At 40.5% G+C, this 27,839-nt stretch overlaps 1 protein-coding gene across 1 annotated transcript; it reads right to left on the bottom strand.

Moving 5' to 3' along the window:
* Positions 1-494: 494 nt before the first annotated feature.
* Positions 495-27,839, bottom strand: ireb2 (iron-responsive element binding protein 2). The gene is made up of 22 exons (XM_031563898.2): positions 27,680-27,839; positions 22,021-22,113; positions 21,567-21,732; positions 21,122-21,259; positions 19,014-19,310; positions 17,916-17,985; positions 15,183-15,366; positions 12,901-13,040; positions 12,430-12,601; positions 12,197-12,300; positions 11,972-12,088; positions 10,772-10,931; positions 9,612-9,747; positions 8,998-9,082; positions 7,857-8,013; positions 6,914-7,038; positions 5,886-5,990; positions 5,037-5,179; positions 4,650-4,797; positions 3,428-3,550; positions 2,787-2,972; positions 495-1,487 (listed from the first exon to the last, which is right to left on the bottom strand). The coding sequence occupies exons 1-22, from the start codon at positions 27,702-27,704 to the stop codon at positions 1,365-1,367; spliced, it is 2,997 nt and encodes a 998-aa protein (XP_031419758.1). The 5' UTR covers positions 27,705-27,839; the 3' UTR covers positions 495-1,364.

The following is a 27,839-nucleotide window of genomic DNA, read 5'->3' as shown; positions in this document are numbered from 1 at the left end:
TAATAGCACACACACTTTTAAAGTGAAATTCTACATTTATTGGCAAGGTCATATCAAACAGCCTTCATCCTTTAAAGCAAATTGCAGACTTATGTGTTTCTGTTGAAAATGTTGTCAATTCCCCAAGAAAGGCAGAAACTTCTAAAAGTTCTAAAACGGTCAAAGGCCTCTCTGGCAAGTGTTATTACCTGTAAGGCTGTAACCACCATAGATAATGATAGATAAACCAAACAACCTGCTACCCAAACTACCCCCCCCCCCCCCCCTCACCCCCTCACCCTTGGGTACGAGTGCTTGCCTGTGACAGTGAGAGGTTTGCCTTCTGTGGGAAGTCCCCAATAGGAATTGAACATCTTTTCCTATGTATAACAAACTTTTCCTTGAGTTTTTCCAAGGCTTTTAGAAGAGTGGAGAGTATACTGTCTGTATAATTTACTCAATTAACATTTAAATGTAACTTTTGGCAAATGCCTGACGGGCAAGTGCAAGGTGTATTCTCATTGCATATTATTTATTAGAATATTTATTATCATTATAAATATAAACCAACCTGAATTACACAGAATACGAGTAAAGAACACCCTCAATAAAAACAGATATGAGACGCTTAATCATGAATCCAACCTAAAACTGTAACAACTCAACTCAAAATTCAGAGTTCCTTAAAGCGTTCATTTGTGAGAAGTGGTGGTCTTCTATCCTAAATCAAACATACGTTTATGTTTGTGATCGCATTTTTACGCTAGATCAATTGAACACTAAAAATATGCTACGTCAACGGACAACTTGGACAAATGCCTTTGGATGTTCATGAATGGTGAAAATCAACACGTAACATTTATGTTTTACCATCTTCAACCTCAAACCAAACTTTAAGAAAATCTCTAACCTCGCAACTGTATATACACACCTGTGAAAGTGTCTAAGTTTTTATGATTAAAAAACAGATATTTGAATAGTTCCATGATTGGATTGTAGTGATGAAAGCAGTTCATTGTCACTGATGCATTCTATCTAAAGAACTATACACATATAAAACAAAAATCATACAAAAGAAATTCAATGAAGATGTGACCTTGAAGCAACAACAGGGATGGATCAGTATAGCACGCTCCTGTTGGATGAGCGAATGGCATTCACTAGAATAATACCCCAGACACACAGAGCCTGCTTAAGAACTGAAAAGCATCAACGTGACTGAGGACCAAGCTGAGTCAGTCCGCAGATTCTGAGCCGAAAAAGGCCTGAAGGGAAGAAGCACCATGGCCAGATCTCAGATGGTCACCAGTATAGGTCCCAGAACTGAAGCAGTGCCTCGACTCGGCCACTAGAGGGGGCCTTCTTTTCTTTCCGACACGTTCTGCTCAGCAGCTGGGGAGGAGCATGTTATGTGCCACATATTTAAGCATCCCTCCATGTCTGTAAAACACCAAGTCCATCTCGTTCTCAAATAGAGCCGTCACTCGAAAACTCTTCCCGGTGCTAGTCTGCAATAGAGCAAATAAACAAAGTTAATTTTTATTATTTATAAGTGATTTGAGTTCCTTCTTCAAAAACGAGAGACATATTTTTTCAATATACCAATACCAGCCTTTTCATTTCACAAATAGTTTTCATTGTTTTTCTCATTTTCTTAGTATTTCTAAAACAATATTTCAGCACTTCTTGCTTGTATGGAGTTAAAATATGGTATTAGAAATATATTTAGCTAAATGAGATTGTTCTAAAAAGGGACATTTTAATTCCAACTGTGCTTAAATTGCAACTTATTTTCAGTTTCTACAGAAGTCTACAGAAAAAACATTCAGAGAATTTACTATTTCCCTTTAACTTGGTTCAAAGTTACATGATTGATCTTATGAGAGGTGATGTAACATGAAAATATAAAACATTGAAAATAGAGTATGCAAATACACCAAATGGTAGATCTGTGTGGTTCATTTATTTCAATTGAACTGTTGGCTTGAATACATGCCAAGTAAATCAGTCCGAGCACGATCATCTAACCTTCAGGCAAATGAAAAATGTTGAAATCTCACTGTATGTCACTGTTATATCCCATTTTAAAACATGTTTGTAGTAAAAAAGAAAGATATCTAAGTCACTATTGTGGGTCTGTGTCAATAGATCATTAATAGTCCCCACCCCTTATGATTCTCCCCTTAAAGTTGGTACAGTGAAAAGACATGTAGTGAATTAGGTATCAAACAAAAGATAGAAGTTCATTTGCTTCTTTGTAATTATTTATTTTTTCTCATTAAATAATAAAAAACTGTTCGCATTTTAATAAAATTCAAAGGGACTTAAAGCACATAAACTGTTCCTATTGAAATTGAGTAGAAAAAAGAAGATCATTGTTCACCAATAACTTATTCTGAGACTTTGTATACAGATATTCAGTAGAATTGATTATTTCTTTTAATTCTACAAAAAATGATCTGTGGCTCAAATATGGTGCATATGGAGTACAGACTAATATGATGTGAATCTAATTTTACTCTGTCATTTTAGTCTCTAGCTAAAAATAGAATAACTAGTGGCTACTAAGTTGGTTTCACCAGTCCCATGAAAAAGCTTGTTTTCAAAATCCTGTCTACTCAAATGAATGGAATGGGGTTATCATTTGTTTAACTGATTATACTTCTCTACGAAAGCGATGGGATGCAATGTGTCAACTGTTTAAAATGGACAACAGTTTAAAATGGACAACAGTCTAAAATGGACAACAGTTTAAAATGGACAACAGTCTAAAATGGACAACAGTTCATTAACACTTAACAACATACCTTGACTGCAAGTTCTTGTAGCGGTGTCAGATCCTCTGGTATTGATATGGTGAACCTCTCTTTGCCTGAGAGCTCCAGTGTGTCTGCGCTTTCTCCTTTCACAAACTGGAGAGGGGCGATTCCCATTCCAACCAGGTGATTCTTGTGCATCTTCTCAAAACTCTCAGCTATCACCGCACGGACACCCTACAATAAGCCCAAAAAAAGAGAGATTCATTCCCACTGCACCGTTTTCTCTTTGAAACATACTTAAGACTAGGGGTGGGAATCTCTTGGCACCTCACGATTCGATTCGATTCCGATTCAGAGGTCAACGATTCGATTCTAAACCGATTCTCGATTCTAAACCGATTATCGATTATCAATTCTAAACCGATAAAACGATTATCGATGCATCTCATTTTTTAAAACATTTGAGTTTGCTACTCAGAGTCTGCAATAATCGATGCCGCTTGCATTTCAACACAAAATGAATGTGTAAAAAAAAAAAAAATTATAATTTCTTTTTTTTTATATTATTATTAAAACATTGATTATGAACTTTTCTGAATCGAGACAGAATCGTTCTAGAGAGAATCGAGAGAAATCGAAAAATCGATTTTTCCCCCCACCCCTACTTAAGACTCATGCTGAAGTGTTACCATTAGATAGGGTCCCTTGGCTGCCCAGTCACGGGAGCTTCCTGAGCCGTAGTCCTTCCCTGCCAGAATGATGAGAGGAACCCCGTCCCTCTGATAGCGCTCGGAGGCTTCAAACACGTCCAGCTGCAACGCACAATCAGACAGACAGTTGGTTATTCCCAAAGCCACTATACTGATGCTTCAAACAGACAGACAGTTGGTTATTCCCAAAGCCACTATACTGATGCTTCAAACAGACAGTTGGTTATTCCCAAAGCCACTATACTGATGCTTCAAACAGACAGTTGGTTATTGCCAAAGCCACTATACTGATGCTTCAATCAGACAGTTGGTTATTCCCAAAGCCACTATACTGATGCTTCAAACACACCCAGCTGCAATGCACAATCAGACAGACAGTTGGTTATTCCCAAAGCCACTGTACTGATGTGTTGGTGATCAAATGATATGTTCTACATTTGTCAATAATTATATCATGCAATTCATCTTAAAGCAATAGAAAACAGCAATGGCAATGTTCATCTTTCTCCACGTGTGGACCAAAATACATTTAGAATCAGAATATGAAATAAATAATGTGTTCCTTGGCGTGCCGAAAAATATTGCAATTTTGTCTCCCACCTCTAAAATATCTAAATATTTCTCACTGCCACCTGTGGGGCAATCATGGGGTTCTTTCTTGATTTACAACACAACATTTGTACACATTTCATGGGTTTCTTTCTTGATTTACAACACAACATTTGTACACATTTCATGGGTTTCTTTCTTGATTTACAACACAACATTTGTACACATTTCCCCCTTTTGCCCTTACAGAACTGCTAATTGCACAGACACGTGCAAGCACACGCGTTGGACACGCATTACCAACTCACTGTCTGTCCGCTTGGACACGCATTACCAACTCACCGTCTGTCCCGTTGGACACGCATTACCAACTCACTGTCTGTCCCGTTGGACACGCATTACCAACTCTACTTTGCACTTTTTTTTAATATTCATTGTTTATATATTTGTATCGTATATATTGTGTTTTTTGGTTCTTATGTGTAGTACTTTTCTTATGTGTAGTACTTATTTGTGATTTATGTTATGTGTAGTACTTATTGTGTTTTTATGTTTTATGTTTACTGTATGCACCTTCACACCAGAAAAAATTCCAAGTAGGTGTAAACCTACTTGGCAATAAATCCCATTCTGATTCTGATTCTGAACTCACCGTCTGTCCGGTTGGAATGTGCAGAGTCTTGGGGCCTGGTTTGCCAATGAAACGGTTTTGTAGCTTCATGCTAGCGAATGTCCCTCGAGTCATGACTGCATCGTTCCCTCTACGAGCCCCGTATGAGTTGAACTCCCGTGGTGTGAGGCTGTAATATATACAACATGGTAGTTATTGCTCAAAATGATTAGGAAGTCCTTAGCAGTTGGTCCTATGGCCATATGATCTTCAGCATCACAAGGGCGCTTATCTACATCACTCTGAGATACATCTGCACCCTACACTCAAATGCTACTATTATTATTTAAAATGTCATGTTCAACAAAACAATTTACCACCTAAATGAATTTGTTCATACTGGTGTTCAAAAGAGAAGGAGACACTCACCGTTTGCTTTGCAGATACTTGGCGGCAGCGCTGACCCGGCCGATGCTTCCCGCTGGGGAGATGTGATCCGTCGTCACCTTGTCTCGCAAGAACAGCAGTGCATGGGCATTGTCCAGTGACTGGGGAGATGAGGGCTCTCTGGTCTGGGCACGAGAAATAGAAACACATTCAGTATGAGATGAGATGAGAAATAGAAACACATTCAGTATGAGATGAGATGAGATGAGGACTCTCTTGTCTGGGCACGAGAAATAGAAACACATTCAGTATGAGTATGAGATGAGGACTCTCTTGTCTGGGCACGAGAAATAGAAACACATTCAGTATGATATGAGATGAGATGAGATGAGATGAGAGCTCTCTTGTCTGGGCACGAGAAATAGAAACACATTCAGTATGATATGAGACTTGGCCAAACGACAAGGCTAACGCACACACAAAACAGCTTATCATAAAAAAAACATGGTTATTTGTGAATATAAGGATAGGAAATAAAAATCATATTTATAGTATTTTACAACCTACATCAAAAGCAGTCAACCGTTGATACATGACATGTTAAATGTATATTTGATAGACTGATTTACACTTGACCCCCTTTCTCATGCCAAAACAGTGCAATTAACCAGATGAGGTAGCAGAGAAGCAGCTCCATTTGAACTGAACTACTACATGATGTGGATTAGGGGGAAATGTCTTCTTAGGAATTCATTTTTTATCCCTGAAATGTTAAATGTTTTGTTGAACACACCATGTCATCAGCCGGGCCCCACTGCAATACACACAGTTTAGAGAACTTCAAATAGAACTTCAAACACACACACACTTGAACACACAAATGAAACTTACTAATTTGTTGAAGAATGGCGGACAGTGGATGTACGTTGATTTCAAGTCCCAAGGGAATTGATCAGAGTCGGAACATTCTATGCCGTCCCATAACTTGTTCCCTTTCTGGAAGACACAAAAAGAAACCATGAAACATTTGACCTTGAAACCCTTAGATTCTGTTATAGAAGAAGTGTTTGCTCCTAAAAAAAAAAAAATCCTATTTTTTTGTGACGTAACCGCTACAACTCTATAGACTAGGTTAACATTTGCACATATTGTGCACTTGGTATAGATTCAACAATGGCGTGATTCCAGGCTATGGGATCAGATGCAATTCTTGTTTATACACTTACATACATTACAAGCCCAAACCATAATAACCTTATCATACTTTACTGCAACGTCAGACAGTAATCTAAAATGAATCTATAAAGAGTTCAGAATCAGTTTTGGACCATGGCTACACAGCAAGTGACAGGATCAGTGCAAATCCCCCCCAATCACACCCTCAAACCCTCTCTCAGTCCTAACTCAAATCCCCCCAATCACAGAGTGAAAACCCTCTCTCAGTCCTAACTCAAATCCCCCCAATCACACCCTCAAACCCTCTCTCAGTCCTAACTCAAATCCCCCCAATCACACGCTCAAACCCTCTCTGTCCTAACTCAAATCCCCCCCGATCACACCCTCAAACCCCCTCTCAGTCCTAACTCAAATCCCCCCGATCACAGAGTGAAAACCCTCTCTTCTTACTAACTCAAATCCCCCCCCAATCACAGAGTGAAAACCCTCTCTCAGGGGGGGGCACGGTGGCGCAAGCCGATAAAGCCCCCCACTTACGGGCTACATTGCCCGAGGGGACACAGGTTCAAGTCTGGCCTGATGTCATTTCCCAATCCTCTCCCCACCTCTTCTCCACCTCGCTTCCTGTCATATCTTCAACTGTCCTATCCAAATAAAGGCATAAAAAGCCCAAAAATAAATCTTAAAAAAAAAAAAAAGAAAACCCTCTCTCAGTCCTAACTGCCAATCCATCTGGAACTCACCTCCATCCTAGTCCTGACATCCGTAAACATGTTAGAGATGACGGTCTCCTCCTCCATGTGCTGGACCTCTACTCGTGAAGGCCACACATCAGCCAGGAAGACTTCTTTCCCCTCGGAGTTCACTCCTGGTACAGTGGTAGAGAAGGCGGTTAGTAATCAGAAGGTTGCTAGTTCGATTCCCTGTCGAGGTGTCCTTGAGCAAGACACTGAACCCCTAATTGCTCCTGATGTGCAGTGTGCCATCAGTGTAAAAATGTAAAATGTGTATACATTGTAAGTCGCACATATGTAAGTCGCTTTGGATAAAAGCGTCTGCTAAATGACTAAATGTAAATGTCCTGTAACGTAACCAAAACATCAACATCCAACAAACAACACCACCTCTGTTCAGAAAACCACTCCAATGCAATTGGACATGCTGGTTGTGAGATCTATGATGGGTGCCTTTAGTCCTCTTCACATGTGGAAGCCATGACGGTGCCAGGTAAAAAGCAACCCGGTAAAAGATGGTCTATTGCAACAGCATTGTGGACTAAAAATGGAGTAATCCCTTTAAACTGAATGAGTCAGACAAGACTACAGTGGAAGAAGAAGATATCTTGTCGATGCTGGACAGTTGTACAAGGAATAAAGTGTAGTTCTTCTTCTGATGTTCCAAACAAACACACATCTCTTCGAACCGACTTGTTATATTGTTCATGTGATTTTGAGCCTGCGTTTGGCACCCTTGGATTTCTCATGCTTTCAATATGGCATTTTAAAAGCACACTCAGAATGAAAAAGACCCATTACCAAATACCACAATTACACTATATTTCCATAATCATACAATTACGTATTCTTCCATGGTTAAAAATATTGATCAGTAAAAAACTTAAAAAAAGTAGGCAGCACACATACCGTCTGTAATGTTGTGAAGAGACACGCTGTGTAATCGTCTTACCTAGGGGCTCCTTCTCAAAGTCAATACTGATCGTGCCAGCGATCGCATAAGCCACCACCAGTGGGGGAGAGGCCAGGTAGTTCGCTCGCACGCAGTCACACAGGCGCCCTTCAAAATTCCTGTTTCCTGATAGCACTCCACAGGCAACCAAATCACCCTTCAAGAAAATGAATGAAATGACTTTTACTCGTAATATTCATAATGAATTGAATTTGAAGAGTGCATTACAAATAAAATACATTATTATTATTAATATTATTATTATTATTATAATATATTCATAATATATTTCAACCTGTCTAAGAGACTATGTACTGAGATGTGAATGCAATGTTACCTTGTTATAATATATATTTCAACCTGGCTAAGAGACTATGTACTGAGATGTGAATGCAATGTACCTTTCCTAATATATTTCAACCTGGCTAAGAGACTATGTACTGAGATATGAATGCAATGTTACCTTTCCTAATATATTTCAACCTGGCTAAGAGACTATGTACTGAGATATGAATGCAATGTTACCTTGTTAATATATTTCAACCTGGCTAAGAGACTATGTACTGAGATATGAATGCAATGTTACCTTTCCTAATATATTTCAACCTGGCTAAGAGACTATGTACTGAGATATGAATGCAATGTTACCTTGTTAATATATTTCAACCTGGCTAAGAGACTATGTACTGAGATATGAATGCAATGTTACCTTGTTAATATATTTCAACCTGGCTAAGAGACTATGTACTGAGATATGAATGCAATGTTACCTTGTTAATATATTTCAACCTGGCTAAGAGACTATGTACTGAGATATGAATGCAATGTTACCTTGTTAATATATTTCAACCTGGCTAAGAGACTATGTACTGAGATATGAATGCAATGTTACCTTTCCTAATATATTTCAACCTGGCTAAGAGACTATGTACTGAGATATGAATGCAATGTTACCTTGTTAATATATTTCAACCTGGCTAAGAGACTATGTACTGAGATGTGAATGCAATATTACCTTGTTATAATATATCTAAACCTGGCTAAGAGACTATGTACTGAGATGTGAATGCAATGTACCTTTCATAATATATATTTCAACCTGGCTAAGAGACTATGTACTGAGATGTGAATGCTATATTACCTTGTTAATGGCGTCTGCAACAGGGTCTGGTAATGGGGCTGTGTTTCCTACACAAGTGGCACATCCATATCCAATCACCTCAAACCTAGGGGAAAGGAGTCAAAAGGAAGAGTTATTGTTGTGGCGAGATTGAAAAGAAAGGTGTAGGGAGATTCAATCAGAAGACCGGAGACTGCTTGCTGGAATCTGGAAGTTTATTATTGTAATCAATAAGCCACAATAAGGAGAGATCCATGGATTGTCTCAAAGTGTGAACGCTCTGCAGGCTCTTTTATACCCTTATTTTAGGTGTGTCTTGTGGTTATTCTGTGGTATGGCTGTTTACCTGAACTACCTATCTAATATTAGCCTATATGTTTCCTTATATGAGCTCTTTTGTGAGCGTTATCCCCTCACGAGGGTTCTGTCTCCAAGGGCGCCTGGTGGGGCCTCTGCAAAGTCAATTATCTAGTTTGTATATCTTTCTCAGCTGTTCAGCCTATGTAATGGTTAAACATAGCCTTTCATACTGCTGAATCAATCCATGTATCTCTTAGTTTTAAGAAAAGATCCTACATTATTACCAAAACACTGTCTTACGAGCAATACAATATCCCCAAGAGTGTGATTCTCACCCGAGCTGACTGAGGTACGGCAGCACACCGCTGATGTTCAGGTAGTGGGTCACTGTACCGGTCCCAGGGGCAAGGCTAGTTCGGATATATGGCTTTACTGTGAGACCCGCCTCTACTGCTTTTTTGGCCAGCAAACCTGCCAAGGAAAGAGGGCACACACACACAGACACACACACACACACACAGACATAGACACAGACACAGACAGAGACACAGACACAGACACAGACACAGACACAGACACAGACACAGACACAGACACACACACAGACACAGACACAGACACAGACACAGACACAGACAGAGACAGAGACACACAGACACACACAGACACAGACACACACAGACACACACACAGACAGACACACACACACACACAGACACAGACAGAGCAACAGACACAGACACAGACACAGACAGAGCAACAGACACAGACAGAGCAACAGACACAGACACAGACACACACACAGACACAGACACAGACACAGACACACAGACACAGACACAGACACAGACACACAGAGAGCAACATGGGTCACACAACGCTCAGCCCTTTACAGAAACACAGCCTAAAGTGGTTGCCTAGCAATGGGGATGCTAGCGAGTCTAATGCTGCTTTGGGTGGCTTGTTTTCATTTGCACATTTTGAAATGATTTCCAAGTGCATGTTGGGCTGGACAATGCATCAAATTAATTTGATTAATTCAAGTTTTTGTACGATGTAAAAAAAATGCCTAAATCGCTAAATCGAGATTAGTTTTCCCTCTGCTGTCACTCAACCCCCAGCAACAGCACTTCTTTGCTTCTCTGGAGTTACTAAATGACAACAGTAACGTTGTCAAGACAAAGCTTTAACTTCGCACTAGTCGCTCTTTCAGAATATCCTTCCTGGTGAAGAACCACAATTTGTGCGCTTGTGTGCTTTTTACCCATTTCCGTGGGTGTTTTGTATGATCTTTCATCCATGACTAGTAATAGTAATAATAATAATAATAATGGATTTTATTTGTATAGCACACTTTAAAATACAAAGAAATCTCAAGGTGCTTAACATAGTATAGACAGTCACAACAACAATAATACAAAGTAATAGAAGTGCTAATGACTAGTGCACTCACTGACTTTCACAGGTAGTGTGTGTGTGTCGTGTCTTGCCTTACCTGCAGCTAGCATTACAGATGGGTTGCAGTTGTTTGTACAGCTGATAACAGCAGCGATTACAACAGACCCATGGGCAAGTTCGTACTCTCTGCCAGCATGGAGAAATGGTACCAGTTTCTCATGTTTGTCTTGTGGTATGTGGAAACCTCGGAATCCCACCTGAAAGTTCAAACAGACAGACACTCAGAATGAGTCCACAGTGCAATGCAATTGAATTTGGACAGAAGCCATGTGTCAAAATCATTAGAAATCACAGGGGAAAAAAAGTCATGCTGTTTAAATGAAAGGTCTTTAAACTACCATTCATAATTTTTGATCACAATGCTGGGATATCTGAAGCAAAATCAGATGGTTATCAGAGCCAGTGAGGCGGTAGTCAAACACAGATTAGAGTGTAATAGTGTAATAACATTCAAAATGGATCCCATGGAGATGAAAAGTTATGGTTTAGTTCAATTTTTGATTTTCTTTTACGGACTTCTATCGACTTCTTCCTCTAGTTTGAGAACGAAAACAGATAAAAGAATTGAAAGACGCCGGGCCGTAATTTAATTGGGAAACAAGCAGTGCATTATGCAGCCTGCAAATGGCGTAACATCAAAGGGAAGAGTAGAAAGAAGAACCACTACTAGTGGTAGTAGTAGTGGGAAACCTTTGTGGGACAGGTGAAATGCCATATTCATTTATGGGTGTGCCGTGTATTGTGTCTTTTGAGCCAATCATATCAACAGGATTTCACTAATTTTGTTAATGACATATGCGCACACACTATACATCTCCGACGTAAAATGTGGTTCTTGATTATAATCCAGAATTATAAGAATTATACAACTTCCAAATAATATTATATGACTGATTGTAGCGAAAGGAGAGCAGTGTCACCCAACCTGGACTTGAACCCAGGTCTACAGGGTGCCAAACATGCTCTCTGACCGCAACGCCAAAGAGCCAGAACAAATACTCATGTGTAGTGACGGCACATCGTCACACTGATACAATCTTTCAAGTCAATATCCTAAGTGTCCAAGACCATGGGATCCCTCATAGAAGAAGTCAAAACACAGCAATCAATTAGGACAGTGTTTTCAGAGAGTTTAGCCAACACACCCCACTTGTGCTATCCATTCTAGTGTTAATGTTTTTTGCGGTAAACCGGGAGCCAGATTAATAAATATGTGTTCGGGGTTAGCCGCCCTCACCTTCTCTTTAAGACAGGTGTGGAAGTCCCCCTTCACGCCGCTGACTGCAACTCTATCTTGTGGTCGCTTCGGCCCACTCACATGGGGAAGGATCGAGCCCAGGTTGATTTCAATAACCTTTAAACAACCAGAGGGGGGGGGGGGGGGGGGAAGGGATCTGTGAGATTAGTCCTATTGTCGCTGAATCTGAAAAGTAAAAACTCTACAGTAGAAACATCTCTTGACCTCCGAGTACTGTGGGTCCTCCTCAGCCTGGTCCTGGGCACTTTTGAACAGTTTCACTGCCTGAAGATAGCGTTTCATTAGTCCCAGTTTCTCTTCAGAAAAGTCTGAGAAAAAAGAAAACAAACATCATCTTAAAAAATGAAAACTTAAAACCACTCATTCAAAGAAGGCACATTCTTTTTTAAAACAGATGTTTTTAAGGATTATCAGATGGCCAAATGTATATTCCTTACTTGTGTGTTTAAAGTGCTCGAGTGTGACCTCATCAACAGGGAAGAAACTAACAGTGGCGTTGTACTCGGGGCACATGTTGGCGATGGTGGTCCGGTCAGAGGCAGACAGCTGACAAACCCCGGGACCAAAGAACTCCACAAATTTTCCGGAGATGCCCGCTTGGCGGAGGTGCTGAAAAGGTATATGTACATTTATTATATAGTTGTACGGAGTAAACTGACTTAAAAGCAAACTTAAGGGGAAACAAATACAAGGGATGAACAGGGACGTGGCTGGTTATAAATGATCAATATTATATTGATGTGTAAACTTCATGATTAAATGCAAATATATGAAAACCACGTTCTCATTCACTTGCATGTAGGTAGTTACGTAGCATTCTGTTACTTCTAGCTTGTAAGAAGACTTCCATATACACACACATTAAACACAATCAGCTGACTACAACTACTTAACTCAAAAGTCAATACCTTTGTGATCCCCAAGACGATGTCAATTGAGGTGGCTAGCGTGTTGATGGTGCCAACCAGCTTACATCCGACCACCTTTGGAAGAGTGAAGGTGATCGGCTGACCCAGCATCACTGCCTCCGACTCTATGCCTCCAACTCCTATAGGAACACACACATGGCCAATGAATGTGTTTAGTGACTCGTGACTTAGTTTAGTTTAGTACCGTCAAACCTCCAATAACAGAACACACACGGCCAATGAATGTGTTTAGTGACTCAGTGACTTAGTTTAGTTTAGTACCGTCAAACCTCCAATAACAGGACACACACGGCCAATGAATGTGTTTAGTGACTCGGTGACTTAGTTTAGTTTAGTACCGTCAAACCTCCAATAACAGGACACACACGGCCAATGAATGTGTTTAGTGACTCGGTGACTTAGTTTAGTACCGTCAAACCTCCAACTCCTAGAGGAACACACGGCCAATGAATGTGTTTAGTGACTCGGTGACTTTGTTTAGTACCGTCAAACCTCCAATAACAGAACACACACGGCCAATGAATGTGTTTAGTGACTCGGTAAACATGTTTAGTTTAGTACCGTCAAACCTCCAACTCCTAGAGGAACACACATGGCCAATGAATGTGTTTAGGGACTCGGTAAACATGTTTAGTTTAGTACCGTCAAACCTCCAATACCAGGACACACACGGCCAATGAATGTGTTTAGTGACTCGGTAAACATGTTTAGTTTGGTACCGTCAAACCTCCAACTCCTAGAGGAACACACACGGCCAATGAATGTGTTTAGTGACTCGGTAAACATGTTTAGTACCGTCAAACCTCCAATAACAGGACACACACGGCCAATGAATGTGTTTAGTGACTCGGTAAACATGTTTAGTTTAGTACCGTCAAACCTCCAACTCCTAGAGGAACACACATGACCAATGAATGTGTTTAGTGACTCGGTAAACATGTTTAGTTTAGTACCGTCAAACCTCCAATACCAGGACACACACGGCCAATGAATGTGTTTAGTGACTCGGTAAACATGTTTAGTTTAGTACCGTCTAACCTCCAATAACTGCCGGTGCATTGACTTGACTGAATGTACCTGGCCTTTATTGGAGAACAGCCATAACAATAGCCGGCGTTTATCACATTTACAGCCCTCTGACTAGAACACTTCTTCATTTGGACAGAAATATAAACGGAGTGTTAAAGACTTCTTCATTTGGACAGAAATATAAACGTAGTGTTAAAGACTTCTTCCTGCAGACTAGCCCATGGGTTGTGTTGCCTCAGCATAACCTCTAACTAGATCTCAAACGCTGTATTTCTGATAGCCCTCCCCACACTGCCTTATTGAAAACAGGAAAGAAAAGGGAATAATAAAAGAGTGAGGATAAAGTACAGTAATAATTATAGTAATAATAACAATAGTCAATTCAAATAGATACATGAGCTACTAGGGGTGGGGGAAAAATCGATTCTTCGATTTCTCTCGAACGATTCTGTCTCGATTCAGAAAAGTTCATAATCGATTTTTTAATAATACAAAAAATTAAATTTTTTATTTTTTTTTTTTTTTTTTAACACATTAATTTTGTGTTGAAATGCAAGCTGCATCGATTATTGCATTGTTCATAGAAAGTCATAATTGTTACAAGGAAAAACTTTTTCTCTAATAAAAAAATAGAGAAGGTAATTCATCTGTTGATTTTCTTTAATTATCAAACACAAAGTAGGAAGTCATTTGAGACTCTGAGTAGCAAACTCAAATGTTTTAAAAATCGAGATGCATCGATAATCGTTTTATTGGTTTAGAATAGATAATCGATAATCGGTTTAGAATCGATAATCGGTTTAGAATCGAATCGTTGACCTCTGAATCGGAATCGAATCGTGAGGTGCCAAGAGATTCCCACCCCTATGAGCTACGGTGAGTTTGCTTAGGGGTGAAACAAGTCATTGCATTATCTACCAATCACTAGGCTTAATCTGGGGGGGAGGGTGATGTTTGAGGGGGTTCAGGAGGCTTCCATTCAACACTATTCTTTGATGAGCTCAAGGGGAAGGAAAGGCCAAAGCAACCAGGCAGAGATCCATTTGCTAAGCCCAACTTGTTGCCACTGTGTAAAAGTGTGTGAACCTGTTTGGCTGCAAGAAAGCAGTGATTAGACCTTATCATAGAAAGTTTGATTGGTTTTACTGAACTCTGCCCACATTTTCAGAGTTGAACTTCCAACAGAACAGAAAAACAGATGCAAAAAAATAAATTATAATTTTGTTCCTTACCCCAGCCCAGGATGCCGAGGCCATTTATCATGGTAGTGTGAGAGTCGGTGCCAACTACACTGTCAGGAAATAAGAGTCCATGTCTCTCTTGAACCACCTGGGATGTATACTCCAAATTGACCTGGTGAGCTGTACCGACGTCAGGGGGGATGACATTCACATTTGTGAACGTGTTTGAGCACCACTAGAGAGGAGAAGAAGTCACACAGAACGGGAAAAGGAGTTCATTAGTGGGGACAAATACCTGTCCAATGCCAGATGCAAGGAAATAATATGGGACGTATGGGGTGTTTGTAGCAAATCAACTGGACACATGTGTCAGGAAATCACTTGATCATACAGCATCAGCAGATGATAAATGAGAAACTGTAACTGTTAAAATAACTGGTAAAAAGAGAACCGTTTTCCATAAACCACCAACATATTGTGTAAATGAATGCCATAACTGACATGTTTTCTGCTTCATAGCTCTGCTTATCCTTAGTAGTAGTAAGCATATCGTAGCCTGCAGAGAGCCAGCTCGTGGCCTGGAGCCGCTCGCCTCAGACTGGTTCTCATCATGCCGTTCTGGGCCACGGCCGAAAGCAGAACACGTACATGTGGCTTGAATGTGTCTGGGAAATATCTGTCCTATACCTCTTGATTAACAAATAGATACCGTATGTTCTTGACTACTAACCACGGTTAATACATTGATTTGGCAAACATGTTTGCAATCCTGTGGTGAACGCAAGGATGCGGCCTGTAAACGGGAATGCACAGTCACAGTCTGCCAAGTAAAGCCTGAAGCAAAGTTTAATTTCTCAAAATCAGTTAATCAATAAAAGGCAGTCTTGGGTTCAAAGTGATCCCAACCACTTGTGGATGATGTTAAATGGCCTCACATGCATCCGATCCTTAGAAGTGTAATGGGACACCAATGGAGTTTACTCTGATATCAATGCAGTGAAAAGACTACATACAAAATTTAATAAGAAAATTAAACACAATTATTGGCACCCTTAGTGAATACAGGCAAAACAGGCTATGAACAAATGTGTCTTTGCTGTTTATCCTCTTGGTCTTTCACTCAAAATATTCACAAAAGTCTTACCTTTTCATTGAAGTAAAATTATTGAAAGAATTTTTTTTTACATTAAATACAATATTTTTCTCCAAAACATGGGTGCCACAATTATTGACACCCCTAGAAAATCTTATAATTAAAATCTAACTGAAGTATATTACCAGTCATGTTTTACATTTTTAAGTTCACCCGTTTGATTAGGAACTCTTTAGTGGTCAACCATGACTTCCTGTTTCACTCGGGTATAAATATGAGGTGACACAGGCCAAATACCCTTTGTCATTCATCAAGATGGGAAAGACAAAAGACACAGTGTCGAAGTGCGACAAAAAGTTGTTGAGCTGCAGAAATCCGGAAAAGGATATAAGAAAATATCTACACAGTTGAAAATACCCATTTCCACAATCAGAGCAATAGTTAATAAGTTCCAAGCGACAGCAGATGTAAGGAATCAGCCTGGAAGAGGACCTGTCTGTAAATTGACCCCACGCACCGTGAGGAGGATGGTTCGACTGGCAAAAGAATCTCCAAGGATCACAGCTGGAGAATTGCAGAGGTAAATTGAGTCCTGGGGTCAGAAAGTCTCCAGAACTACCATCAGACGCCACCTACATCACCACAAGTTGTTTTGGAGGGTTGCCAGAAAAAAAGCCTCTGCTGCCGATCAACAACAAACTAAAGCGCCTACAGTTTGCCAAATGTAAGTCAGACTTTCAATGGGGCCGAGTTATATGGTCAGATGAGACCAAAATAAAGCTTTTTGGCAACAAACATCAAAGGTGGGTTTGGCGTAGACAGAAAGATAGCCATACAGAAAAGCACCTCCGGCTGTTTTTCTTCCAAAGGCCCTCAACATCTTGTTAGGATACATGGTATCATGGACTCCATCAAATACCAGCAGATATTAATTGAAAACCTAAGCCCCCTCTAGGAAGCTTAAAATGGGCCGTGGTTGGACCTTCCAGCAGGACAATGATCCGAAGCACACCTCAAAATCAACACAAAAATTGTTCACCGACCGCAGAATAAAGGTTTTGCCATGGCCATCACAGTCCCCCGACCTAAACCCCATAGAAAATCTGTGGAAAGAGCTGAAGCCGAGTCTACAAGCGTTGACCTAAGAATCTGAAGGATCTGGAGAGATACTGTATGTAGGAATGGTCTCAGATCCCATGCCATGTGTTCATCAACCTCATCACGCATTATAGGAGAAGACTCAGAGCTGTTATCTTGGCAAAGGGAGGCTGCTCAAAACATTAAATCAAGGGGTGCCAATAATTGTGGCACCCCTGTTTTGGAGAATAATATTTATTTAATGTCAACATTTTTTTTTTTTATATATAATTTTACTTCAATGAAAAGGTAAGATTTTTGTGAATATTTTGAGTGAAAGACCAAGAGGATAAACAGCAAAGACATATTTTTTCATAGCCTGTTTTGGTCACATTCACTAAGGGTGCCAATCATTGTGGAGGGCACTGTATCAGCAAATTCACAATGCAAATGTTATGACAGTGATTCAAAGTATACCTCATAACACACTATGAATCATTTAAATAAATGCAAACAGTAGCTTTAGGAATATCCTGCAGTATCCAACCTTGAGCATGATTGAACATCTGTAGATGAAGGTGTCGGTTTACAGTATGATGGACGTGTAACATTACCTTTAAAAATTGCAGCCTCTCCTTATTTCGGACGAGCTCCATCTCTTGGTTCTTGAGCGTTGTTTCTGGCCTATATAGAAAGTTTTGAGTGTAGGTTATTTTAAGTTCTCTTGGTGAAATTATCAATATTTAAAATCATTTGGGGGAAAAAACAGATGGGACTGAGGAGTTATCCCAATTCCAGACCATAGCATTTCATTTTCAAGTCCATACCACTTTTTCATGATTATCTGAAACTTCAAAGTCAAAAATACAAAATAAATACAAAATATATCGAGAATCATGGACTGTACCTGTACCAGGATGCCATAATCTTTTATTATACTGTTGTAATGGATACTTATCTGGCTTATATTTTCATTTTTAGTTGTTCTTTCAAGAATAAAAATGAAAAAGTAGTGAAAACCTGGGGTGCGCAAAAACTTTTGACTGGTAGTTTACGTGTGAGGGTGTGTGTGTGTGTGTGTGTGTACGTGTGAGGGTGTGTGCGTGTGTGTGTGTGTGTGTGTGTACGTGTGAGGGTATGTGTGTGTGTGTGAGTGTACGTGTGAGGGTGTGTGTGTGTGTGTGTGTGTGTGGGTGTACGTGTGAGGGTGTGTGTGTGTATGAAATGACTTGTAGTTTACGTGTGAGGGTGTGTGTGTGTGTGTGTGTGTATGAAATGACTTGTAGTTTACGTGTGAGGGGGTGTGTGTGTTTGTGTGTGTGTGTGTATGTGTGTGTGAGGGTGTGTGTGTGTATGAAATGACTGGTAGTTTACGTGTAAGGGTGTGTGTGTTTGTGTGTGTGTGTGTGTGAGGGTGTGTGTGTGTGAGGGTGTGTGAGGGTGTGTGTGTGTGTGTGTGTGTGTACGTGTGAGGATATGTGTGTTTGTACGTGTGAGGGTGTGTGTGTGAGGGTGTGTGTGTGTGTGTATGAAATGTTTGGATGTTACATGTTTCTGCCACCACTTCAATAAGGGATCATTAGAGCCTGATTGGACAACACTGAAAAATAAAATAATCTAAAGTATAGGCAAAAAATGTTCAACTATTTACAGATTCAGAAGACATTAAATCATTCAAACAGGATGTACACTCCTGTGGTACTGGTACTTACTCAGAGACAGGCTGGAGATGGAATGGACAGAGCAGAGGCGTGTTCTCTATCTGTTGTACTGGAGGAGGTTTGCCAGAACTGAGAGGTGAGTCACTACAGCTCCCTCTGCTGCAGCCACGCTGCCTGCCACACGGATCCCCTTGCTGCGCGGGTCTAGCAGGAGAGGAGTCGACAGGAACGCCACGCTGCCTGCCACACGGATCCCCTTGCTGCGCGGGTCTAGCAGGAGAGGAAACGACAGGAACGCCACGACCTTCACCACCACCACCACCGGGGTTTGGGGAATTCTGAATAGCACTAAAGAGGACACGGAATATTTACAATTAGAAACGGAAGTCCTCCTTATCTAAGCCAACAGAACTTGCAACTTAGCGGTAGGCAGCAGGTTTATTTCAGAAGGATTGAGATATATTTCTTGAAATTCTTTACATTCTGATAGCAATGAATAAATTCGCTAGCCAGGCGCACACGAATGTTCATTTCCAACCAATACCTACAACAGCTTGAACTACTAAATAAAGACAGAAGTAAAAAAGTGTTCTGTAGCCCACTGGATGACGAGGGTGCTTCAATAAATACAGTTAAATGTCTCCCGCTGAGTATCTCTGCAACCTGGCCGAGGTAGAGAACCGTCGCTGAGAGTGGCAGGGGGTGGAGGAGAACCCAACATGTTTAAGGGCTGTGTACCGAAAGGTCTCCATGGTAAACAAATATCAATTCTGTGACACTTAGAACTTAGAAGCACAGTCTGGTGTGGGTTCCAGGAGTTGTGCACAGCAACCAGCCAACATGCTCTTCTCAGTCTGGCTGACAGTCCACCCACCAGTGACCACAGGAGACAGCAAAGGAGACAAAGGGGTCCAGAAGCTAAGCTTGATAGTTCCGTTAAAGCATCCACAACAGGGACAGGAAGCCAGGAAGTTACTGGTTTGCAGTTGGTGATGTGGCAGTTAGCATAACAGGCTTTAACCCCAACAGGTCAGGGAGTTGAAGGGCCTAAGGAACTGAGGGAGTTGGAGGCCTGAAAAAGGGAGGCCATGGTTGCTGTATTTCTGTTGGACAGGGAATTCTCTCATTTGTTTTCGGGGGAATTTGTTATTTTCCTGAACTATGCAGCCAACATAACCATGTACCTGTAGCTACCTTACGCATTAGCTCAACACCAATGTTAGCTACCTTACGCATTAGCTCAACACCAATGTTCGCTACCTTACGCATTAGCTCAACACCAATGTTAGCTACCTTACGTATTAGCTCAACACCCATGTTAGCTACCTTACGTATTAGCTCAACACCAATGTTCGCTACCTTACGTATTAGCTCAACACCAATGTTCGCTACCTTACGCATTAGCTCAACACTAATGTTAGCTACCTTACGTATTAGCTCAACACCAATGTTAGCTAGCTTACGCATTAGCTCAACACCAATGTTAGCTACCTTACGTATTAGCTCAACACCAATGTTAGCTACGTTACGTATTAGCTCCACACCAATGTTAGCTACACTGTGTAAAATAGTACACTAAGTAGCTATGTTTACACGTAGCTTGTTTGTAATTTAGCCTGTGTGTGTGTGCATGTTCGTGGGTGTCTGCCTTGTAGTTGCGAGTAGTGTCAGGCAGTGTCAGGCGCATTCAAGTGTTTTGGAGGAGTGCCTTTGACTGTCCAAACTGCACCTTAAGATGGTGAAGGGACCGACATTTGATAATTAGTTTAATAGATATATTCCATAGGCAATAATTCAATATATCTGACCTACTGGTCATTTTAGTGTTATTATTCTAAGTTTCTCATGTGTATCCTGTTGCCGGCCTACATGAGCTGTGAGAAAGCCGTCACAGCTTCTCCCCCCCCTGACTAGAGACAGATACTAATTAGCATTTAGGTATCCACCCATCCCTTGCTTTCCCAGAGTTTAAAAGACTGTGATTTTCAAGAGACAGGCAGTGAAGGAGATTTAGGTGAACACACAATTTCTGTTCCTCCTCTGGTGCGCACCATTGAAAGAATAAAACCTGGACTTGGTTTTTCATCACAATCTGACTGAGTCTCCGATACATTTGGGATATAGAAATAATTCCTATCAATGGGAGATGGGAGTTTTACCATTTGCTGAAGTCAACTGGTAGTGCATGGTCGATCAGCAGGTCTATTGGACAATTGGGGTTGACCAGGTTAGGGTTGACGCCATGCTTAGCAACAGCGTCCCTCATGGCGGCAAGGTCCACCAAGGCAGGAATACCCCTGTGCATCAATCACAAATAAGAACACTTTAAAAATCATAACATGGTGAGAAGTAGAGTGGTAATAATCTCAACAGGTAGTCCTTATGCAGGCAGCATACTAATATCAACAGGTAGCCCTTATCCAGACGGCATACTAAGATCAACAGGTAGTCCTTATCCAGGGAGCATACTAATCTCAACAGGTAGTCCTTATCCAGACGGCATACTAATATCAACAGGTAGTCCTTACTGATATCAACAGGTAGTCCTTATGCAGGCAGCATACTAATCTCAACAGGTAGTCCTAATGCAGACGGCATACTCACGTGAAGTCCTGGAAAAGGACACGGGCCGGGGCAAAGGGCACTTCGGCAACATTCTGCTGATGTTTCCAGTCCAGTATGTTCCGCACATCCTCCTCCTTGATATAAAACCCGTCACACTTCCGTATAGCGGCCTCCAGAAGGACGCGGATTGACCAGGGCAATTCCTCTGGAAAAGAAAGAACATTGAAGAGTTCAAATGGTAGGACACACAACAGTGTGCAAATCATTTAGGTTTTCTGACATCTGTTTCAAGTTTAAGAATTTGGCACAGATGCTTCTGTTCACAGTGACGTACACGGTGTTTTGTGTACAACAATATCAACCATCACATTCTAGTCAAAACATAGATAATTTACTACTACTACAACTAATGATAATAATACAACCAAAAAAAACGAATTAGATAAAAAAAAAAATGTAATTTCTTCTCCAAACAGATATGTTTTTCACTTACCATATCTTGGATCATTTAGTTTCAGCGGATTGAAATACTGGCTGTCATTGTTTTCACACCGAAGGGTGTCAATCAAGTGGCTAAAAGGATTTCCTGAGAGTGTGGGAGGGAAGAGTGTGAAAAAAAGAATCAACATGTGTAAGTATTTATGTATGTGTGTACATAGTAGATTAATTTCCTTGTATGCTAGCAATAGCCAATCTCATAAAAAAAAGAGACAAAACAGTAGGGTGAATCCGCCATGACTGACGTTACAAATTGGGTGGTCGCTGTACAGCTGCCATGGTTTATTCAGTTTCAAACCAATTACAAAAGGGCTTTGGAACAGTTTTTCTCAAAGCCCAGGAATCAGGATAATTAAATGCCCAAAATTGGCAAATTCAACGCAAAGTTTGCCAATGGGGATGTAGGGAGAGAGTTGATACCATGTCCTCTACCTATAACAATTCTGCATTAAAGACAAATATGGTCTTTTATGGATTTGTACTGGTCATCGAAATGAGAGATTGTAAACATCTGTAAGATCGTCACATTGCCCACCCCAACATCCTACAGTTTGGCTCGGTTGAAATATTAAAACAAATAGTTTTGATCAACTGTTAAACTCATTTCCCATGCTTGGTGGGTATGACCTTTTTGGCGTGTCATCACCATTCATACCTATACAACCAGTGTTGATGATTCAATTACTAAAGCACAAAATTGTTCTCAATAAATCGAAGGAGCTTTCAAATACAGGGAAATTCCATTGCAAATGGCCATCTAACATCCATGTCCCTGTCACTCTAGTATGAAAAGGTATCAACAGGAGGGCTAGGCTGTTAAAGCAACATTATGTAATGATTTTGCCTCAAAATAACGGTTTCAAAATCATTTTGATGGTATACTGACTTGATTAGCCTCTGTCTCATTGCCACTCCACGCCCAGAAATGTCATTTTGGGGGACCGTGCACGAGACATTTTGTCATATTGTTTGTCAAATGTTTAAATAGAGTAATACCTACAGACAAGTGTTATTTAAAATCATCTTTAGTTCATTTGTGTACTGAGCTTTTTTTCATACTCAGTTGAAAAGATATGTAGGATACTGTACGATGGCATAGGCCTACACTGCTTAATGGTGCACTGCCACCTTTAAAAAAAAAAAACTCAAATTCTCACTACTTGTTATTCTTCTTATTAGTTTTTCTCTCACACTCTATCTATCTCTTGTCCTCACTCTCTCCATCTCTCTTTTTCTCTCTCTCAAACACACAATCATTTGTTTGTTTCCTAGCAATGAAAATCAGTTAATTTTCAATTTAGTGTAAGCTTTGTTATCTATGTGGTTTAGTAGTGTCCAAAACGGACCTGGCTATGAATTGGAACTTTAGGGTGAAGGTAAAGCTGTGTATTTTATGATTTGTAGATGTTACTAATACAGATTTACAGTCGTATGAAAGTATGAAGTTTAGACACCCGAGTATAGGGGGTGTTTTCCAGACAAAGATATTTAGTGTAGCAGTATTTAGTGAAATCAAATCAAATGTGAAAAATAGGCTGTGCAAATATTTGGGCACCCTAATCATTTTGTTGATTTGAATACCTGTAACTACTTAATACTGATTAATTGCAACACATAATTAGTCTGATTAGCTTGTTAAGCCTTCAATTCCATAGAAAGGTGCATCTAATCATTTGAAAGGGTGTTTAAGGTAGCCAATTGCAAGTTGTGCTTCTCATTGTTTATCCTCTGAAGAGTGGCAACATGGGGGCTTCAAAACAACCGTCAACTGATCTGAAAACAAACATTGTTCAGCATTGTGGTTTAGGGGAAGGTTACAAAAAGTTATCCCAGAGGTTTCAGTTGTCAGTTTCCACTGTGAGGAATGTAATCAAGAGATGGAAGGCAACAGGCACAGTTCTTGTTAAGGCCAGAAGTGGCAGGCCAAGAAAAATATCGGAGAGGCAAAGGCGAAGGATGGTCAGAATGGTCAAAGACAACCCTCAGGCCACCTCCAAAGACCTGCAAGATCATTTTGCTGCAGATGGTGTCACTGTGCATCGCTCAACAATTCAGCGCACCTTGCACAAAGAACAGTTGAATGGGAGAGAGATGCGGAAGAAGCCTTTTCTGCACACACGCCACAAACACGCTCGCTTGAGGTATGCAAAAGCACATTTGAACATGCCAGATTCATTTTGGAACAAAGTGCTGTGGACTGATGAGACAAAGATTGAGCTATTTGGTCACAACAAGAGGCGTTATGCATGGCGGCAAAAGAACACAGCATTCCAAGAAAACACTTGCTGCTGTAACAGTCAAATTTGGTGGGGGGTCCATCATGCTGTGGGGCTGTGTGGCTGCTGCAGGTACTGGGAATCTTGTCAAAGTTGAGGGTCGCATGGCTTTCCCTTGCTTTGTGGGTCCAACTATCAGTGGAGAGAGCTAGATAGGGTGTCTCTTTGGTGTTGCATGGAGCTTTGCTACTGAAATGTGTACATTGTCACGTGGTTCATATCAGGTGACAAAGTCCTCAGTCAGTAACCACCGAATAGGGCTGCAAATCTGTGGCTACACATACTAACACTGCTTTCGTTATTACCTCCACCAAGGAGGTTAGATTTTAGTTTTTTTTTTTTAGTTAGTTTGTCTGTCTATAAGCAGAATTATTTACATTTACATTTAGGCATTTAGCAGACGCTTTTATCCAAAGCGAAGTACAAGGGAGAGAACAATCAAGCTGCGAGCAATAGAGACCTAGTCTAACAATAACAATCTAACAATTCACATAAGAAATAGAAAAAAAAAGTGCAGGCATGTAACTACTGCAAAAACTACTGGCTTGATTTCCATGGAACTTCATGGTAAGGTGTAGGATGGGCCTAGGGATTAGCTATTACATTTTGGATCTGACTTACAGGGCGGCTCCACCAATTGAGGGCCATTTCGCTGACATTGCAAGACACAGCATTTGGCCTTGGCATTAGTCTGTGCTCTCCGAGAACCCTTCTAGTTTCTTTGTTTCTTTGTATTTTTTTTATTTGTCACAAGTTGTTGTTGGAAGGCAACAGCGAGAGATTGTTGTTTTGGCTAACAAGTGGACTCTCCTTTAGCTCCACCTGGGATGGGCCCGTGTGATGGCGACGTCAAGGAGACATCATGTTAAAAGTGTTTCACTTGAGTAGCCAACAGTGGCAAGAAAATGCTTGCAGGCTGTACTTTCTTTGTTTTAGACTTCTTACCTTAGTCATCACATTGAACACTGAATCCAAAATGTCCCCACACAGTGGATTTGAAAGACAGCAGTACCTATGCAAATGTGCTTCTCTCTGTCTAGCTAGTGTTCGGTGTCAAGTGTTCAGTGACTGAGATCCTTTTGTTTTTAGTTCCCCTCTCTACTCCAGCTCCTATTTGCATACAGAACGCTGATTCTGACAGGCTCCAGAGATGTTACGTGGATCTGAATATGGGCCAAAGACGAGAGGTGCCCATGTTTGTGTCCGCATCAAATCAAATATATTTTTATATAGATATACTTAATTTCAGAGTTGTTTAATGTGTTTTGTTTATTTATTTTGTCTGTTTTGTTTTGTTATGGTTTGTTTATTTATTGTTCTTCTTTATTATGTAGCCTCAATCAGGGCATTGCTGCAAAAGAGCCCGGTGCCCAGTCAATTCTCCCTGAATAAACAATGATGAAGATGATGATGAAATATACAAAAGTGTTTTTATATAAATAGAAACTATATTAGATAAAACTACTGTATCTTCTTCAATGTTTCAGTACTGTTTCAGTACTACTTCAATGAACAGTATCTACTTCAACCCCATGCGCACGCTCGCAACGCAACCCATGCCGTCTGAATCCATGGTCTTCCCCCAGCACTACTCAGGCAGTGTGCATTCATGTGTTTTGGGGGGAGGCCTGAAAGAAGGGGCTGGGATTGTTCGTATACTTTTTAAAAATCTAGCTTACTCTTGCTGGTTTCTCCAACATTGCCTACCCTACCTTAAAGAAGCATTACAGAGTTCCCATCTAAACAACACCACCAACAGCCCAGCTGGCACAGATAAAAAAACAAAAAAAAACACTTGCTTACATACTAACTGGTATGCTTCGGCGATATTTTTGGCCAAGTATTTTCTTACATTTGACCCAAACCATAGAACTACATAGTGCATAGCCTTTTCATAGCCACAATGCAGAAAGCGTGGATAGGATCCAAGTAAATCTCATTATATCAACCTCTTGCGTTCAGTGGTTTTATGATTAATACAGAGTTTGCCACAGTGAAATACATTAATTCACTGTATACTATCACAAGAGACTAAAACTGGCCATTGGGGCAGCATCAGAATCTTAGAATAACCATAAGACTTAGAATGTACATGTAAATCATCATAACACAAGTGACTTCTCCTATTGACTCGGTGCAGCCAGAAACTGTAGTCTTTGAGGTTATAGCTACTAGTCTTGCAACCCCACTCCCTACCGTATTACAACATAACATTAGATCTAATACTTAGACATATTTTTAAAAGTGTGTTAAAGCCAGAAGCCTATGTCCCATTTACATTTTTAATTTTTAATTAGACATAACAAAATGAACTTGTTAAGTTTGTATCGTCTGATACCGAAGTCATGCCGATATTATTGTGCATCCCCAAGTGTAACCTTAACTAGCCTAGCCTACACTAGTTGTATTAGCGTCAGTTTTAACGTAGCTAGCAAGATAGCTATCGCTAGCGTTATAACGTTAACTAAACTGTACACGCAATATTATGACGTGAGATATCTACTAGGTGGTTGTTTCACGGGTAAAGATCAATCTGGCAATGTAAGGCGCTAAGTAAAGTTGGCTATTCTGTTTAAGTAAAGGTAACTTATCCCTGATTGTGACAGCTACCCGTTGCTAAAGCTGACATTGCCATATTCGCTATCCATCTTTACTAGCTATCCATCTTAGACAACCAGTGTATATGACATCTGGCATATCTCGCTAACTTGGCGACCTCGATATTTTGACTATGGTCTTTACATATTGGGTGTTCGTTTAAGAAAAGAAAAAAAGCCTTGCACAACACACACAATAACCTAGCTGTCGTCAACTAGCTTGCTAACTGACAAGTTAGGTCTCAGTTCGTTAGCTAGCTAGCTAGCTAGCCATCTACGTTCGCTAATGTTCCCTTCAAAAACTATACCAAACACTAACGTTAACTAACGTTAATGCTATTCCATGGTTCCATTAGTCTGCTAACATCATGGCATGATGACGTGCTTTGTAAATTATATCCCCATTTTTTTAAAGGTTTACAAGTGGCATTGGGAGTAACAATACTTCACGAATAAAAAAACTGCAACGAGATAGCTGATAAACAATGTAACCACCCCGTTAGTTTCCCAGAGGGTTTGCGTTAGCTAACCTAACGTCGTTATCCTAGTTAACCTCGCTATCTACCAGTTTTTTTCACGTTAATCAACGTTAATCCATCAATGCACTAAAACAAACATTAACGTTAGCTATGCAGTGCTAGTGTCCTTGTCTGCACTACCTGACAACCCGATGTACGATTAACGTTAAGTTTAGTGTCACCCTGTACTCAAAACAGAGGCAAAGTAGTCTTAATCATTTGTTGTGGTCTGAAATGTGTTTTGGTTACCATGAGCTTCTTACCTTTAACTGGTGAAGCGAGCGCCATGATGACTTCTGAAAAGATCACGACTTCACTCGTGTGTACATGAAACCACCTCCCTGTATGTAGCCTTCTCCAATCGTTACACTGCGTCTCACACAGGCTGTCCTTGACTCGTCCAGAGTAATGGTTCCCGGCTAA

This window comes from Clupea harengus, chromosome 3, assembly GCF_900700415.2.
Source record: "Clupea harengus chromosome 3, Ch_v2.0.2, whole genome shotgun sequence".
Classification (NCBI taxonomy): Eukaryota; Metazoa; Chordata; class Actinopteri; order Clupeiformes; family Clupeidae; genus Clupea; species Clupea harengus.
The sequence above is the reverse complement of the archived record's forward strand: the minus strand, read 5'-3'. Positions and strand labels throughout refer to the sequence as shown.

What these genes read in the sequence shown, in the direction of transcription:
- ireb2 (XM_031563898.2), bottom strand. Translation starts at nt 27,704, where the DNA reads ATGGCGCTCGCTTCACCAGTTAAAG. An exon ending in ACTAAATGATCCAAGATATG is followed by an intron (nt 21,733 to 22,020) that starts GTAAGTGAAAAA and finishes TTTCTTTTCCAG; the next exon opens with AGGAATTGCCCTGGTCAATC. An exon ending in CATCTCCAGCCTGTCTCTGA is followed by an intron (nt 17,986 to 19,013) that starts GTAAGTACCAGT and finishes CTTTCTATATAG; the next exon opens with GCCAGAAACAACGCTCAAGA.